This window comes from Staurois parvus, unplaced genomic scaffold, assembly GCF_062004578.1.
Source record: "Staurois parvus isolate SC_StPar_1 unplaced genomic scaffold, SC_StPar_1.0 ptg000019l, whole genome shotgun sequence".
NCBI lineage: Eukaryota > Metazoa > Chordata > Amphibia > Anura > Ranidae > Staurois > Staurois parvus.
Window position 1 is genome coordinate 17,446,087 of NW_028317815.1, and position 16,757 is coordinate 17,462,843.

General features: G+C 45.4%; 1 protein-coding gene across 2 annotated transcripts in view; it reads right to left on the reverse strand.

The window, feature by feature from the left end:
• PIK3CG (phosphatidylinositol-4,5-bisphosphate 3-kinase catalytic subunit gamma) overlaps window positions 1-15,389 on the reverse strand; it is a 62,033-nt gene extending 46,644 nt beyond the window's left edge. Inside the window, exon 1 of one of the 2 annotated variants that reach the window (XM_089685274.1) lies at window positions 15,333-15,389. In XM_089685274.1, the coding sequence (XP_089541400.1) occupies window positions 15,333-15,335 (3 nt within the window). In that variant the 5' untranslated portion in view covers window positions 15,336-15,389. The other variant, XM_089685264.1, reaches the window with a different exon arrangement.
• Window positions 15,390-16,757: the final 1,368 nt, after the last annotated feature.

Below are 16,757 nucleotides of genomic sequence, written 5' to 3' on the forward strand. Positions count from 1 at the left end.
CCCTAGTCCTAGTCCTGTCCCACTGGGACACCCAATCAACCAACTGATGCTTCTGCTGGCTGATCATAGAGGCGGAAAAAGACCAGAACCACTCTGTCCACCTCTAATATTGGAAACAGGAAGTGATGTACATCACTTCCGCTTTCCCCGGATGTAAATGGCGGCATTTTTAAAAATGGAAAGCATTTGATCACACCAATTTTGTTGTGATCAAATGCTTTAAGGGCAGAGAAGGGATCTGGGGTCTTACTGACTCCAGATCTCTCCATAAAGAGTAATTGTCACTGCCTAATGCTGTAACAAGGGATGTTTACTTTCTGTGTGACAGCAATAAAAGTAAAAAAAAAAAAAAAATGAAAGACAGTATAAAAATAAATATTAAAAAAAAAAAGTTAAGCACCCCCATTCTAACACACAAAGGCGAGAGCATAAGTTGGTCCTGCACGCACATACCGTGGCCGCGCCTCACAGATTCTCTCTCTATTCGCCGTATAAGACGCATTTTTCTTCCCCAAAACTGGGGGGGAAAAGTTGGTGCGTCTTATACGACGAATAGAGAATCTGTGAGGCGCGGCCACGGCCGTAGGAAAGGCCGCGGCTTTGGCCTATCTCTGCAGCGGTCGGCCATCTTGGTACACCCGACGGTGCGTGCTGACGTCATCACCCCCTCTGCTCGTGGATCAGCAATGGGCAAACTACGGGGCGGACAGGATGTAGGCGGGGCAGCGTGACGAACTCCTCTCCTCTCACAGTCCGCCCTGAAGACCGGAACGGCGCGGGAACACGGCGAGAGGAACGCGCGGAGCAAAGGTAAGTGAATTGACACAATATGGGGAATGAATTACTATAGGAGGGATGAATTACTATAGGGGGGATGAATTACTATGGGGGATGAATTACTATATGGGGGATGAATTACTATGGGGGATGAATTACTATATGGGGGATGAATTACTATATGGGGGATGAATTACTATAGGGGGGATGAATTACTATATGGGGGATGAATTACTATAGGGGGGATGAATTACTATGGGGGATGAATTACTATATGGGGGATGAATTACTATAGGGGGGAATATACTATATGGGGGATGAATTACTATATGGGGGATGAATTACTATATGGGGATGAATTACTATATGGGGGATGAATTACTATATGGGGGATGAATTACTATGGGGGATGAATTACTATATGGGGGATGAATTACTATATGGGGGATGAATTACTATATGGGGGATGAATTACTATATGGGGGATGAATTACTATGGGGGATGAATTACTATGGGGGATGAATTACTATATGGGGGATGAATTACTATATGGGGATGAATTACTATATGGGGGATGAATTACTATATGGGGGATGAATTACTATATGGGGGATGAATTACTATGGGGGATGAATTACTATATGGGGGATTAATTACTATATGGGGGATGAATTACTATATGGGGGATGAATTACTATATGGGGGATGAATTACTATGGGGGATGAATTACTATATGGGGGATGAATTACTATGGGGGATGAATTACTATATGGGGGATGAATTACTATATGGGGGATGAATTACTATATGGGGGATGAATTACTATATGTATTGGGTTCAGAATCTTTTTTTTCTAGATTTTCCTCCTTTAAAATTGGGTGCGTCTTATATTCCAGAGCGTCTTATATGGCGAAAAATACGGTAAGCAGTGATCGTCCCATATATGCAGTAAATCTATTACCAGACCCCCTGTGTGAATCCAAGGTGGTAACTTGTAAAGGCTTTTAAAGTGTCACCTATGGATAGTAAAATTTACTTTGTTTGTGGCTGTTGCATGGGCTTGTTCCATTTTAAAGCATAACATATTTGGTAGCAGTTTACTCGGCATAACATCATCTATATTTTACCAAAAAAATTGGGTTGTGTATTGTGTTTTTTTGCATTAAAATTAAAAAAAGTGTATTTCAAATAAAAAATTGCTTTAAAAATCCTCTGACAAATACCTAGCGACATAAAAATTGCCTACCTTAATTTTGTAAAGTGCTGCGCAAACTGTTATCGCTATATAAATCCTGTATAATAATATAATGATAATAAAAAATTAAAGTTGCTATAAAGCCCCAGACATTCCTAAAAGCGCCTCTACCTAACAAAAAAAAAAATCAACCCTTCATATTTTCCATCCTGGCAATTATTTTTTTTTATCAGGACAAGTAGATTGTCATGAGGGAGAAGTAGACTGGGTTCCCGATTTAGTCCCTTGGACAAGCAGCTTAAAAAAAAATTCCACACCCCTGATTCTTCACAGTAATTATCCTAACAGGTTTATTTCCTAGCATGGTCAGCACCATCTAGTGGCAATAATGCGGTATTTTTCCTGACCAAGGTATTTCAGGGAAAAATACCACATTACTGCCATTAGATGGTGCTGACAATCCTATGAAATAAACCTATAAGAAAAATGATGGTGACATTTTGTGGATCCTGTGCAAGTGAATTACATTTTTGCACAGCAGATTTTTTTATACACAGAACCCCTAATGTGACTTTAGACACAAATATCTTAGCAATACACCTCCTAGCAGCCCTTTATATCAATGTCTCTCCCAGTGGTCAGATGATCAGGAGCCATGCCTGCTGGCTCAGAATCAGCAGCCGTGACTGAGGGCTGTGAAACACAATTTGGTCAGTCACAAACTGATTTCCAAAATTCAGCAAAATCTATTTATGTAACAACACTCCTTTCTGATGATTAAAAGGACTCATTACAACATCTGCATAAAAGTCTACAAAAACTGGACTGTCATAAGAGATGCTCTATTTGACTACCTTGCTTCCTTTTCTCAGGCAGAATATGACCAATCACAGATTTGCATGCTAGTGTATGAGCACACATATTTCTACTCTAATACAGCCTTTCATAACTGGGGTTACATAGTTACATAGTTAGTCTGGCTGAAAAAAGACAAAAGTCCATCCAGTTCAACCATAGAAAAAAAAAAGTGACGCGGTACTCTGGGGCGCCACCTGGGGTCAGCAGGGCTGCCATGGCATCCTTGTTGAAAAGGCTGTCAGACTTGACCAAGCTTTCGCTCCGCCAAACTGTGTTACACATCTCACAGCAGGAGCTCGCAGCGCACGGTGCAATGAAGAGCAGAGGAAGGGGGAGACTGCTTACTGTGTCCTGATTTCTCCACCTCCCCTATAGGGCAGTACGTCATGCCAGTGCAAGGCTATGAGTGTTATGCAGGGCCAGTAAGGGGGCAAGTAGCAGGTACCTGATAAGTCTGCCAACGGCCGCCAATGCTGAGCTATACTCAATGCAGAGCTACATCCTACAGCCATCCATATGCCCTTGAAGTTCACTAGCCTTGCCACACGCCTTACTCAGCCAGCCTTGTGGGGAGGGTGAGGGTTGGCTTGCAGAGAGAATGGGGTAGAGATGTGAGCAGTGAGAGGGTTTGGGGCACAAAAGTTAGCAAAGAGGGGTTTGGGGGTACAGAGGTGAACAGAGAAAGGAGTTTGGGGTACAGAGGTGAGCAGACTGGGGGTTTGGTATACAGAGGTGAGCAGACATGGGGTTTGTGATATAGGGGTGAGCAGAGAGGGGGATACAGAGGTGAATGTGGGGGGGGGGGTTAGGAGTACAAAGGTGAAGAGAGAGAAGAGTTGAGCAGAGAGTGGGGAGTTTGGGGTGCAGTGTTGAGAAGAGAGTAGGGAGTATGGGGTATAGAGGTGAACAGAGAGGGGGGATAGGGGAACAGAGAGGGGTGTTAGGGGTTTAGTGGTACAGAGGTGAGTGGGGCGTTATGGGTTCAGAGGTGAGTAGAGAGGGAGGTCTGGGGTACAGAGATAAGCATACAGGGGGTTCTGGTATAGAGTTGAGCAGAGGGTTTTTTTGGGTACAGAGGTGGGTAGAGGGGGTTTAGGGGAACAGAGGTGAGCAGAGAAGAGGGTGTGGAGGTGAGTAGAGAGGGGGTTTGGGATGTGCAGGTGAGCAGAGAAGGGGCATGGATTGTGGAGGTGAGCACCCCAAAATAGAGGTTCACATCTGAGCTGCTGCATAGAAGCCAGTCCATTCATTTCAGTGGGCTTCCCTACACACAGAAACACAGGGCAAGAATTCCCTTTATATAACAATTGTGCTGCACCGAAAACACACTGCATTTGTCAATGTGTGGGGTACTATTAAAAATGAATGACTACCCTGTGTATCTGCTAAGGAGCAGCATGTTTGTCTTTGTGTCAGGAACACGTGTGATTTTGATATGCAGTAAAGTGAATCAAGCCTTAAACTGGGGTGCTTTTCAAGGGTGCCCTGATAGGAAAAAGGTTGAGAAACACTGCTCTAATATACACCGAATATAACATGAAATATACAGCGCCATCAATAACTTCAATGAGACTTTTTGACTCTGATCATACTGTATGCACTACATGTGTTACCTGTAGGGTTCCCAACTCAAAGGAAGAGACAATTTTGACTGAAAAAGTTTGAGTGAAAAGGAAAGAAGGACCAGCAATAAGGTAGATGGATACTCTCACAAAGAGTACGAACATGCCATTGTGAAGACTGAAGAAAGACTATCCCCTAGGTCTCCAGGAGTCAACATTGACTTAACCACTTGATCTCTGTAAGATTTTACCCCCTTCATGACTAGCACATATTTTGCTATTCAGTACTATGCTACTTTAACTGGCAATTGCAACACTGCACACAAATGAAATTTATATAATTTTTCCACACAAATACCGCTTTCTTTTGGTGCTATTTGATCACTACTGAGTTTTTTATTTTTATTATATGAACAAAACAAAAAAATATTTTCTTTCTTTTATAAACATATCCAATAAAACTAGAAAAAATCGAATTTCTTCATAAATTTAGGCCAAAATGTATTCTGCTATATGTCTTTGGTTAAAAAAAATCCCAATAAGTATATATCAATTGGTTTGTGTGAAAGTTATACTGTCTACAAACTATGGTATATATACTGGAATTTACACAGCTATGACAGAGTGGAGAAGATTTACTAAAACTGGAGCACTCAGAATCTGGTGCAGCTGTACATGGTAACCAATCAGCTTCTAACCTCAGCTTGTTAAGTTAAGCTTTGACAATAAAACCTGGAAGCTGATTGGTTTCTATTCAGAGTTGCACCAGATTTTGCACCCTTCAGTTTTAGTAAATCTCCCCCTATCCTAGTAATGGTGGTGATCGGCTATGTTTGTAAACACAGAACTCTGTGTGTGATTGGATAAAGCCGATCAGCTAACCAGCCAAAATCAGTGGCTGAAATCAGCTGCCATATCTGTGCTTGTGCATGCCCCTAACCCGGAAGGAAGCAGATCACGTATTTACGTCACTCTGCCCAGGGCTTCTGTTAGAAACCACGGGGCTCCATACAGCCAACCTGAGACCCCCCCCCAAAAAAACAGTATACTATGCTTCAGTTATCAATGAACACAGTGAGTGATTGGTACTGATCACTCATTGTGGTCATTCATGGAAGAGAGGGACTGGTAAATGTGACATATTTACCGGACCCTTCCCCCACTATCCTGAAGGAACCTATTGTGTGCTTGCAGCTGCCGGTAGGAAGCAGAGGAGGGAAGCTAAAAGCACTGCAGGCCAGGGGCACACAGGAGAGCCTGGGCAGCAGCGGCTTTCCCTGGGGGCACTGCTCGAGGAGGAGGAGCCAGGAGTGCTGGAGGGGACCCAAACAGAAAAGGATCAGAGCTGCTCTGTGCAAAAGCACTGCATAGAGTAGGTAAGTATAGACGTTTTTTTTATTTTAGAACAAAAAACAAGCTTTAGTGTCACTTTAAATGCTTATAATAATAATATTTTTGTTGGAAAATGAGTTCAACAGGGTTCTACTGAGAAACATTTTTTGAGTCACCATGATTAAAAGTTGCCAGCTGGTGTCCTAGCAAGTGGTACTTTCTGGCCACAATATAGAAAAACAGAACATCTACAGTTTATGGTATCTGACTGCTCAATTATTATGGAATCTAAAACTGGCAATAGATGGATTGAATCTTGGCTGGTTAATCAAGGACCAGCCTAAATGGGCAGGCTGGTTGTACTGAAGCTGATCCATCGATCGATTTCAGTACAACAGCCTATCAGATTTTTTGCACGCAATTACTGCTGGTGGTTATAGCTGCTAGCAGTGATAACTGTGTTCTGCTAGCAGTGAAGTCTCCCCGCCGGCAGAGCACAACAGCGCTGTGGGAGAGATTCCCCCATCAACACTGACTGAGGGAATCAGGTGATTTTCTTTCCTTCCACCCCTGCTGGAAGAAGAGAAAACTGGATAATCTATGGCTTTCTAAGAACGGCTCAGGCATCACATGCCAAGTTTGGCAGCAACAATGGCTGGCCATACATTACAATTTTCTTCTACAATTTTTCTTCATATTTACCAAAGCCATATAACAGGCGTCACTAAATGGCAGACCATGGTCCAAATACAGACAGAGTGGCAGTCCTGTCCAGACCACGTCCACACCACTTAGCAGCCTGAAAGGACTCCTCTCCTCCAGCCACTGCAGCCGTTAGAAATCAGAAGGAATGGCAGGGTGGACTTTACTTACTCTTCTGTATGTACAATACTCGCCTGCCGCTGCTGTTGTCGCCGCTGATGTTAAAGTCACAGCAGGGAAGAGGGGGGGGGGAAGAATGGAAGGAAAGACTCCGTTTCTGAATGTACCAGCTTGCCACCACCGTTCCATCCCATATGGGGGGCTGTGAAATGGGCTGTGAGAGGAGGGAGCTGTGATAATGGGGCTGTGAAGTGTGGGGGGAGCTGTGAAATGGGGGGCCTGTGAGAGGGGGGCTATGAAGTGAGAGGTGGGAGTTATGATATGGGGGGCTGTGTAGTGAGGGGGGGACTATAAAATGAGGGGGCTTGTGAGAGGGGGAAGCTGTGATATGGGGGCTGCGAAGTGAGAGGGGGAGCTGTGATATGGGGGGGGGGTTGTTAAATGGGGGGCTGTGAGAGGGGGAACTGTGATATGGCGGGCTGTGAAGTGAGAGGGGGAACTGTGATATGGGGGCTGTGAAGTGAGAGGGGGAGCTGTGATATGGGGGCTGTGAAGTGATGGGGGAGCTGTGATATGGGGGCTGTGAAGTGATGGGGGAGCTGTGATATGGGGGCTGCGAAGTGAGAGGGGGAGCTGTGATATGGCAGGCTGTGAAGTGAGAGGGGGAACTGTGATATGCCGGGCTGTGAAGTGAGAGGGGGAGCTGTGATGTGGGGGCTGCGAAGTGAGAGGGGGAGCTGTGATATGGCGGGCTGTGAAGTGAGAGGGGGAACTGTGATATGCCGGGCTGTGAAGTGAGAGGGGGAGCTGTGATATGGGGGCTGTGAAGTGATGGGGGAGCTGTGATATGGGGGCTGTGAAGTGATGGGGGAGCTGTGATATGGGGGCTGCGAAGTGAGAGGGGGAGCTGTGATATGGGGGCTGTGAAGTGATGGGGGAACTGTGATATGGGGGCTGTGAAGTGATGGGGGAGCTGTGATATGGGGGCCGCGAAGTGAGAGGGGGAGCTGTGATATGGGGGCTGTGAAGTGATGGGGGAGCTGTGATATGGGGGCTGTGAAGTAATGGGGGAGCTGTGATATGGGGGCTGTGAAGTGAGAGGGGGAGCTGTGATATGGGGGCTGTGAAGTGATGGGGGAGCTGTGATATGGGAGCTGTGAAATGGGGGGGGGGGGGGCTGTGATAAATGGGTAACTGTGCTGTGGAAGGGGGAGCTGTAATACTGGGGCACTGTGGTGTGAGAAGGAGAGCTGTGATATGGGGGAACTGTGGTGGTAGAGGGGGAGCTGTGATATGGGGGCTGTGAAGTGATGGTGGAACTGTGATATGGGGGCTGTGAAGTGATGGGGGAGCTGTGATATGGGGGCTGCGAAGTGAGAGGGGGAGCTGTGATATGGGGGCTGTGAAGTGATGGGGGAACTGTGATATGGGGGCTGTGAAGTGATGGGGGAGCTGTGATATGGGGGCTGTGAAGTGATGGGGGAGCTGTGATATGGGGGCTGCGAAGTGAGAGGGGGAGCTGTGATATGGGGGCTGTGAAGTGATGGGGGAGCTGTGATATGGGGGCTGTGAAGTAATGGGGGAGCTGTGATATGGGGGCTGCAAAGTGAGAGGGGGAGCTGTGATATGGGGGCTGTGAAGTGATGGGGGAGCTGTGATATGGGAGCTGTGAAATGGGGGGGGGGGGCTGTGATAAATGGGTAACTGTGCTGTGGAAGGGGGAGCTGTAATACTGGGGCACTGTGGTGTGAGAAGGAGAGCTGTGATATGGGGGAACTGTGGTGGTAGAGGGGGAGCTGTGATATGGGGGCTGTGAAGTGATGGTGGAACTGTGATATGGGGGCTGTGAAGTGATGGGGGAGCTGTGATATGGGGGCTGCGAAGTGAGAGGGGGAGCTGTGATATGGGGGCTGTGAAGTGATGGGGGAACTGTGATATGGGGGCTGTGAAGTGATGGGGGAGCTGTGATATGGGGGCTGCGAAGTGATGGGGGAGCTGTGATATGGGGGCTCTACAGAAAGAAAATGTTACCAACCGGTCCTCCTTGAATTTTAATTCAGTACCCCTGCCATATAACATGAGGTCAAACCTAAACACTTTCAGTTTGTATGCAGTCAGGCAGGCCCCTGCACTACATAGCAGATGGTAAATCTAAAGGAAATTGAATAAGAAAATTGTATAGTGTATGGCCAGCTTTAAGAGCGTAGTCAAGAGCCTAGTCAATTACAACTGATCAAACTTGTTTTATTCTACCCTCTAAAATAAAAACTGAACTAAATCCAGAGGATTTGTGCTGGAAGATCATTTTAACAGAACAAAAAGTGATCTTTAAAACATTTTTGATTTCAAATAAGTAATTAATAATACAGATTAAAAAGAGGAACAGCTGCTTTAAATTCAGCTACAAGACTGACTCTCTGGCCTCATTCACATAGGAGGCAAAAGGGTGGAAAAAATAGGTGGTTGATTCACAATTTTACTCCTCAACTGCTCAGCTACAAGTGGACATTGCGGGCAAGGCTCTGTGTATATTTCCACAATGTACTGCAGTGCAGCAATTTTACCTTTTCATGCTGTGATTGCAGGCATTCCACTTGCCAAACTGTGACCATTAAAGTCAATGCAATCACATGCCAAGCACTTGGAATCATAGAAATAATTTTTGGGATCTTAGAAAAAACAGGTAGTATTGCTTCCCAATCCGCAAATTGCCACTCAGCCACCTAACCTCTGAAAAGAGATCCACTACCCGTGTTGACGGCATTGACATCAAATGGTTTTGAGATCATTCGGAACACGCTGAAAGGTTGCACTTAACCTATGATCTGTATTTGACCTGCTTCAAGCTTGTTTTGCACTTCCATTGACGTGTATGGTCACGCAAAACCGGTCTGATGCAAACAAAATTAAAAATTAAAACAAAGTTCCCATCCTGGGATCCACACACCAATAAACAGATTAAAGGTAGATACGCCTGAAGGGAACTAATTCCTTCTTAAAGGTGCAGAGACACAACAGAAGCCAAGTACAGGGACCATCTCCCTCCTCAGGATAAGTATACACCTAAGGAGGGGACACTGGGGTCCTTTAGGTCATGTTTGTTGGACAGACAGGAGAAGAGCACTCAGAGGTGGACATACTGCGTGTACTGGCTGTGCAGCTGCACAATGGCCCCCAGAATTTAGGACCCATGTATAATAGATATGCATCTGGCTGGTGGGCGACACGTACAATGCCTCTTCCTTTTCCTCCTGTCAGCATCTCTCCAGCTATCTCCAAAGTGAAAAGATTTCTTCTTGGAGTGGGGGGTAACAATTGTTCTTGTACGGGGCCACTTTGATGACTTTGTCTGCACTGGATGAACTTTATGTGAAAGGGCATTTATCCTTTAACCACCAGAGGATTTACCTCCCTTCCTGACCAGGCCATTTGTTGTGATCAGGTGCTGCAATTGCGCGGTCATGCAATGCTGCACCCAAATGCAATGTATGTCCTTTTTTCCCACAAATGGAGCTTTCTTTCGATTGTATTTATTGGCATGTGCGTTTTTTATTTTTTGCGTTATAAAAAAAACAATATTTTTTACTTTTTGCTATAAAACATACCCAGTAAAACATTTTAAAAATCTAATTTTGTCATAAATTTAGGACAAAATGTATTCTGTGACATGTCTTGGCTAAAAAAAGCCCAACACATGTAAATTAATTGATTTACATGAAAGTTATAGCATCCACAAATGGCGTTAACTGTGTGCTGTTTTGCTGTGTTGTCTGTGTGTGCTTTACTATGTAAGCACGCTGCTTTGTATTGCTCTGCAATACAATGATGGTCCCTGTACTTGGCTGAAAGGGGACAGATCTGTATTGTTTACATACAGACCTCTCCCCTGTCAGTGTTCCTCGGCAATCGCCGGGTGCCAGTGGGGAATCTCCATCCGGGACCCGGTGATCGACAGCTGTAGCCACCGATGGTGGCGTGTCTAGTGGGACACGCAAGCATGCCCCCTACCCGGAAATACAAAATCACATATATGTGTATATATATATATATATATATATATATATATATATATATATATATATACACATATATATATGATTTTGCGCAGCCCTGCCGCCCTGTACCAGTAGTTCTGCTATAGGGTGTTCGGGAAGCAGTTAAGAACAAAAATCTGCAAAAATAGCATAACAGTTTTCCTAAAACGTTTGTTTTCTACGTTCTCTTATATCCCAGTTCTCCGAAATGTGTACTAGTAGTGCCTACATCTGACCTCCAGGTACACTCTGTATTGTACTCTTAGGTTGGTCCAGCTTGGCACAATGTCATATGTATGTCTCATACCTGAGAGGCCTATGGGGAAGCTCAGAATCACTGAAGTAGTCAGTGCTACTAAAGTGAAAACTGGGGTCTTCTGGGTCCTGCTCAGGTTCTATGTGTGTGGCTTCATGAAGCAGATATCATATCACTGCCCTTTCTCTGCCACTGCCCTCCTCTCCACCCCATCCAATCAGAGAATGTGTCATATTCATTAAAAGAAAAAAACAAGGTGCTCTGAGAATGATGGTAGTGGCGAGCGAGGACCTGGAAGATCCCAGCTATCACTGTAGTAGAACTGACTACTACTGAGATCGTCAGCTTCCCCAGCAGCTCTTCAGGTATGAGATGTTCATATTACATTGTGTCAAACTGTACCAATATAGGACCCCATTCACAACTGAGAGTTTTTCAGCTCGAAGCTCAATGCTCAAAAATACTCAACAAGTAAAATCCCATTATTTCCAATGGCCCCTGTTCACACCTGAGAGTTCTGTCGCCTGTAGCAAAACACCTGTCACTCAAAAAAGTACTTGCGCTGCTTTTCAGGCCCCATGGAGTTGAATAGAAAACCCCTGAACAGTGGGAATGAGTGTTTTTTCAAGCTTTATTTCAAGTTTTTTTATCAGGTGTTTTCATCTCAAATGGCAGAATTTCTATTTCTATTGGCCACAGCAAAAACGCCTAAATGAAAAACGTCTGAAAAAATGCCTATATTTTCAAATCTGCTAAAAAAAAACGCCAGTAAAAACCCTTGACAAAGCACCTGAAAAACGCTCAGCTCAGCGTGAATGGAGCCGAACGATGATAAGGTTACCAGACTTTCAAAATGAAATCTGGGGACACCCTACTGGCCATGCTGACAAAACCACACCCTCATTTGTAGGCACACCCACAAATTCACACCCCCATTTTTTATCACACCCTGAAAGAACTGGTCACAGACTTTTAAAACAAGTGGCAAGCTTTGGAGGAATAACCACAAATAATGCCTCATGTGTCATGCGTAGCACACCACTGTGAATTGTGGGGGTTGTCACACTGGGTAACAGTGGACGGGGTATAAAGGGGTATGGTTAAATAATACCTAAACCAGTACTGCTATGGGTGAAGAGAGCATAACGCATAGAGTGCAGGGGCCAGGATTAAGCAACACAGAGAGCTAAGGGGTCTGAATTAAATAACACACACAGTTCTGAGGTCGAGAGTAAGTAACACACAGCGTGCAGTGGTCAGGATTAAGTAGCACACAGAGTGCAGTGGTCAGGATTAAGTAGCACACAGAGTGCAGTGGTCAGGATTAAGTAGCACACAGAGTGCAGTGGTCAGGATTTGGTAATTCACAGAGTTCAGGAGTCAAGATTAAGTAACGCACAGCGTGCAGGGGTCAGGATTAAATAACACCCAGAGGTCAGGATTCAGCAAGGCACAGAGTAGAGATTATAATTAAGTAACCCACGGAATACAGGAGTCAGGATTTAGCAAGGCACAGAGTGCAGGGGTCAGGATTAAGTAACGCATAAGTACAGGAGTCTAGAATCAGTGAGGCACAGAATACAAGGGCCAGGATTAAGTAACACACAAAGATCAGGAGTCAGGATTCAGTAAGGCACAGAGTAGAGAGATCATAATTAAGTAACCCACAGAATACAGGAGTCAGGATTTAGTAAGGAACAGAGTGCAGGAGTCAGGAATAAGTAATCTATAGAGTACAGAAGTCTGGATTCAGTAAGGCACAGAATACAAGGGCCAAGATTAAGTAACACATAAGGATTAGGAGTCAGGATTCAGTAAGGCACAGAGTGCAGGGGTCAGGATTACTTAACACACAGAGATCAGGAGTCAGGATTCAGTAAGGCACAGAGTGCAGGGGTCAGGATTACTTAACACACAGAGATCAGGAGTCAGGATTCAGTAAGGCACAGAGTGCAGGGGTCAGGATTAAGTAACGCATAGAGTACAGGAGACTGGATTCAGTAAAGCACAGAATACAAGGGCCAAGATTAAGTAACACATAAGGATTAGGAGTCAGGATTCAGTAAGGCACAGAGTGCAGGGGTCAGGATTACATACCACAGAGGTCAGGATTCAGTAAGGCACAGAGTGCAGCGGTCAGGATTAAGTAACGCACAGTGATCAGGAGTCAGGTTTCAATAAGGCACAGAGTGCAGGGGTCAGGATTGAGTAACCCACAGAGTGCAGGAGTCATTAAATTGTTACTAAACCCAAGACCCTTTAGTCACTATATCTGGTCTCTCACAGTACTCAGAACATGGAAATGCAATTATTTTAGTAAATATACACTGCTAAATACCTTTTCTCATCAGTAGTTAGAATAGTATTGTGACTTCAGCAAAGCACTGGTTAAAGCTTGTAGGAGGAGTTATCTTTCTGCTCTAGCAGGATGCAAAACCCCTGACCTGTCTGGACAGTGCTGATTGGCCCTGTGCATATACAGACTGAGTTTACTGTTGTGGGTTTAGTAACTTTAAGTAACACACAGAGTGCATGGGGTCAGGATTACAATACACACAAAGATTAGGAGTCAGGATTAAGTCAGGCACAGAGTACAGGGTCAGGATTAAGGGGTCAGGATTACGCAACACACAGAGATTAAGAGTTAGGATTCAGTCAGGCACAGAGTGCAGGGGTCAGGATTAAGTAAAGCAGAAAGCAGGGGTCAGAATTAAGTAACACACTGAGTGCAGGGGTCATGATTAAGTAACACACTGAGTGCAGGGGTCAGGATTAAGTAACACACTGAGTGCAGGGGTCAGGATTAAGTAACACACTGAGTGCAGGGGTCAGGATTAAGTAACACACTGAGTGCAGGGGTCAGGATTAAGTAACACACTGAGTGCAGGGGTCAGGATTAAGTAAAGCACAGAGTGCAGGGAGCAGAATTAAGTAACGCACAGAGTGGAGGGTTCAGGATTCTGCAACACACAGAAATTAGGAGTTAGGTTTCAGTTAGGCACAGAGTGCAGGGATCAGACTGAGTAAAGTACAGAGTGCAAGGGTTAGAATTAAATAACACAGGGAGTGCAGGAATAAAGTGACACTAAAGCTTTGTTTTTTTTTGTTTAAATAACAAACATGTTGTACTTACCTGCTCTGTGCAGTGGTTTTGCACAGAGCAGTCCAATCCTCTTCTTTTCGTGTCCCGACACTCCTGGCTCCTCCCCCTCGAGTAGTGCCCCCAGGGAAAGCCGCTCACCCTGGGGTCACCGTTGCACGCTCGTCCCTGAGCCACTGCTTTGTGCATCTATAAGACACATAGAGCCGTGGCTCGGCCCCTCCCCCTGTTCTCTTCTCATTGGCACACTGGCTGTGATTGACAGCAGTGGGAGCCAATGGGCTCCTGCTGCTGTCTCACCCAATGAGACAATAAGTAACACACTGAGTGCAGGGGTCGGGAGTAGTGATGAGCTCAGCTGTGTTCAGACAGGAGACCAAACCTGCTAATCCTGCCAGGAAGCTGTCAAAGGCAGCAGAGGCATTCCCCAGCGCACAGCCACCTGTATACACACCCCTTGTATATATGCAGCTGTGGGTGGGGATTGCCTCCATCATCTATGATTGGCTGTCGGCTCTGACAACTTCCTGGTGGGATATCTCAGGTGGTTTGGGACTGATCACACCTGAGCTCACATCTAGTCAGGATTAAGTAATATTATTTATTTATTACAGGTACTTATATAGCACCAACAATTTTACACAGCACTGAATATATATATATATATTGTACATCAGTCCCTAACCCTCAAGGTCCCTAACTCACATTCATACATACACATACAGGAGCCAATTAACCTACCAGCATGTCTTTGGAGTGTGGGAGGAAACCGGAGTACCCGGAGGAATCCCACGCAGGCACAGGGAGAACATGCAAACTCCAGGCAGGTGGTGCCATGGCTGGGATTCGAACCAACAACCCTAGGTGAAAGTGCTAACCATTTAGCCACTGTGCTGCACAAAGTTCTGGGGTCAGGATTCTGGGGTCAGGATTCTGGGGTCAGGATTCCAGGGTGAAGATTCTGGGGTCAGGATTATTAGGTCAGGATTCTGAGGTCAGGATTCTGGGGTCAGGATTCTGGGGTCAGGATTCCAGGGTCAGGATTCCAGGGTCAGAAGCAGGGATGCCTTTTCCCTGGGGACAGATGGTAACCCTGGCCTCAGTAATAGAGCTCCTTCATCCTGGGGTTTAGCTGTGAGTACTGAGGATTACTCCCATGTCCACCATGACAGCAGAGACTGTAGGAGGGGCACACAGGGAGGGGACAGTCCCTGGGATCAGGTCAGGCTGCAGAGCTCTATGGGGAGGGCCCTTCTCTGCTCTGTCCTCTGAAGGCGCCCACCGTGTACAGGAGACCCCAGCCTATCCACAGCTCCTGTGTGACGTGTGCTGACTGATGGATGGGATACATCAGAAATAAGAAAGCCATCCAGACCGCCTTCCAGCCCACTCACCATATTTCCTCCGGCACTTCTCTCCTCTCCTCTGGATGTTGTCACTTCTTCCGTTCTTCTGAGGTGTTTGCCGAATTATTTCTTGGACATCGGCGCCACCTAGCGTTCATTTTGAGGAAATGCACATGATACAAAATAATCACCAGTTAATATAGAACTAAAGGCAAAGTTTTTCATTTTAGATAGAGTAATGCAGGCCATGCACCAGGGCTTTTCTTTCAGCGGGAATGCAGTGCCCTGATTATCAATGCAGCCTTATCAGTGCCCATCAGTGCTGCCTGTCAGTGCCCATCAGTGCTGCCTATCGGTGCTGCGTATCAGTGCACATCAATGCTACCTGTCAGTGCCCATCAGTGCAGCCTGTCAGTGCCCATCAGTGCTGCCTGTCGAGTACCCATCAGTGTCCATCAGTGCTGCCTGTCAGTGCCCATCAGTGCTTCCTATCAATGCACATCAGTGCTGCGTATCAGTACCCATCAGTGCTGCATATCAGTGCCCATCAGTGCTGCCTGTCAGTACCCATCAGTGCTGCGTATTAGTGCCAGCTATCTGTGACACATATCAGTACCCATTAGTGTGGCCTATTAGTGCCGCTTATCAGTACCCATCAGTGCTAGCTCTTAGTGCCTATCAGTGGCAACTAAAGGCAAACTTTTTTTTAAATTTTAGACTAACGCAGGACATGCACCAGGGCTCTTTTTTCAGTGAGAACATGGGGGAACACAGTGCCCTGATTATCAATGCAACCTCATTAGTGCCCATCAGTGCTGCCTGTCAGTACCCATCAGTGCTGCGTATCAGTGTCCATCAGTGCCAGCTATCTGTGCCGCCTATCAGTGCCCATTAGTGCCGTTTATCAGTACCGCCTATAACTACCCATCAGTGCCACCTACTAGTGCCTATCAGTGTCCATCAGTGCTGCCTATCAATGCCACCTATCAATGCCTATCAGTGTCCATCACTGCCCATCAGTGCTGCCTATCAGTGCAGCCTATCAGTGTTTTAACAGTGCAGCCTCATCAGTGAAGGAGAAAAATTACTTAATTGCAAAATTTTATACAGGAACAAAACCTTTTTTTTCAAAATTTTCAGTTTTAGTTTGTTTAGCAAAAAAAAGGGTGGTCAAATACCACCAAAAAAAGCTCTGTCTGTCTCAAAAAATGATAAAAATGTAATATGGGTACATTATATGCATGACCGCGCAACTGTCATTCAAAGTGCAACAGCACTGAAAGCTGAAAATTGGCCTGGATAGGAAGGGGGTGAAAGTGCCCGGTATTGAATTGGTTAATATACCCATTATTTTGGAGATTTGTAATGGAAGGGATATAATACCAATTCTATTTGTATTTGGACTACTAGGATTTTTTGAGTTTGAGTCACCTGGTATTGTCACAATTGTATCAATATAAATAAACTCCAACT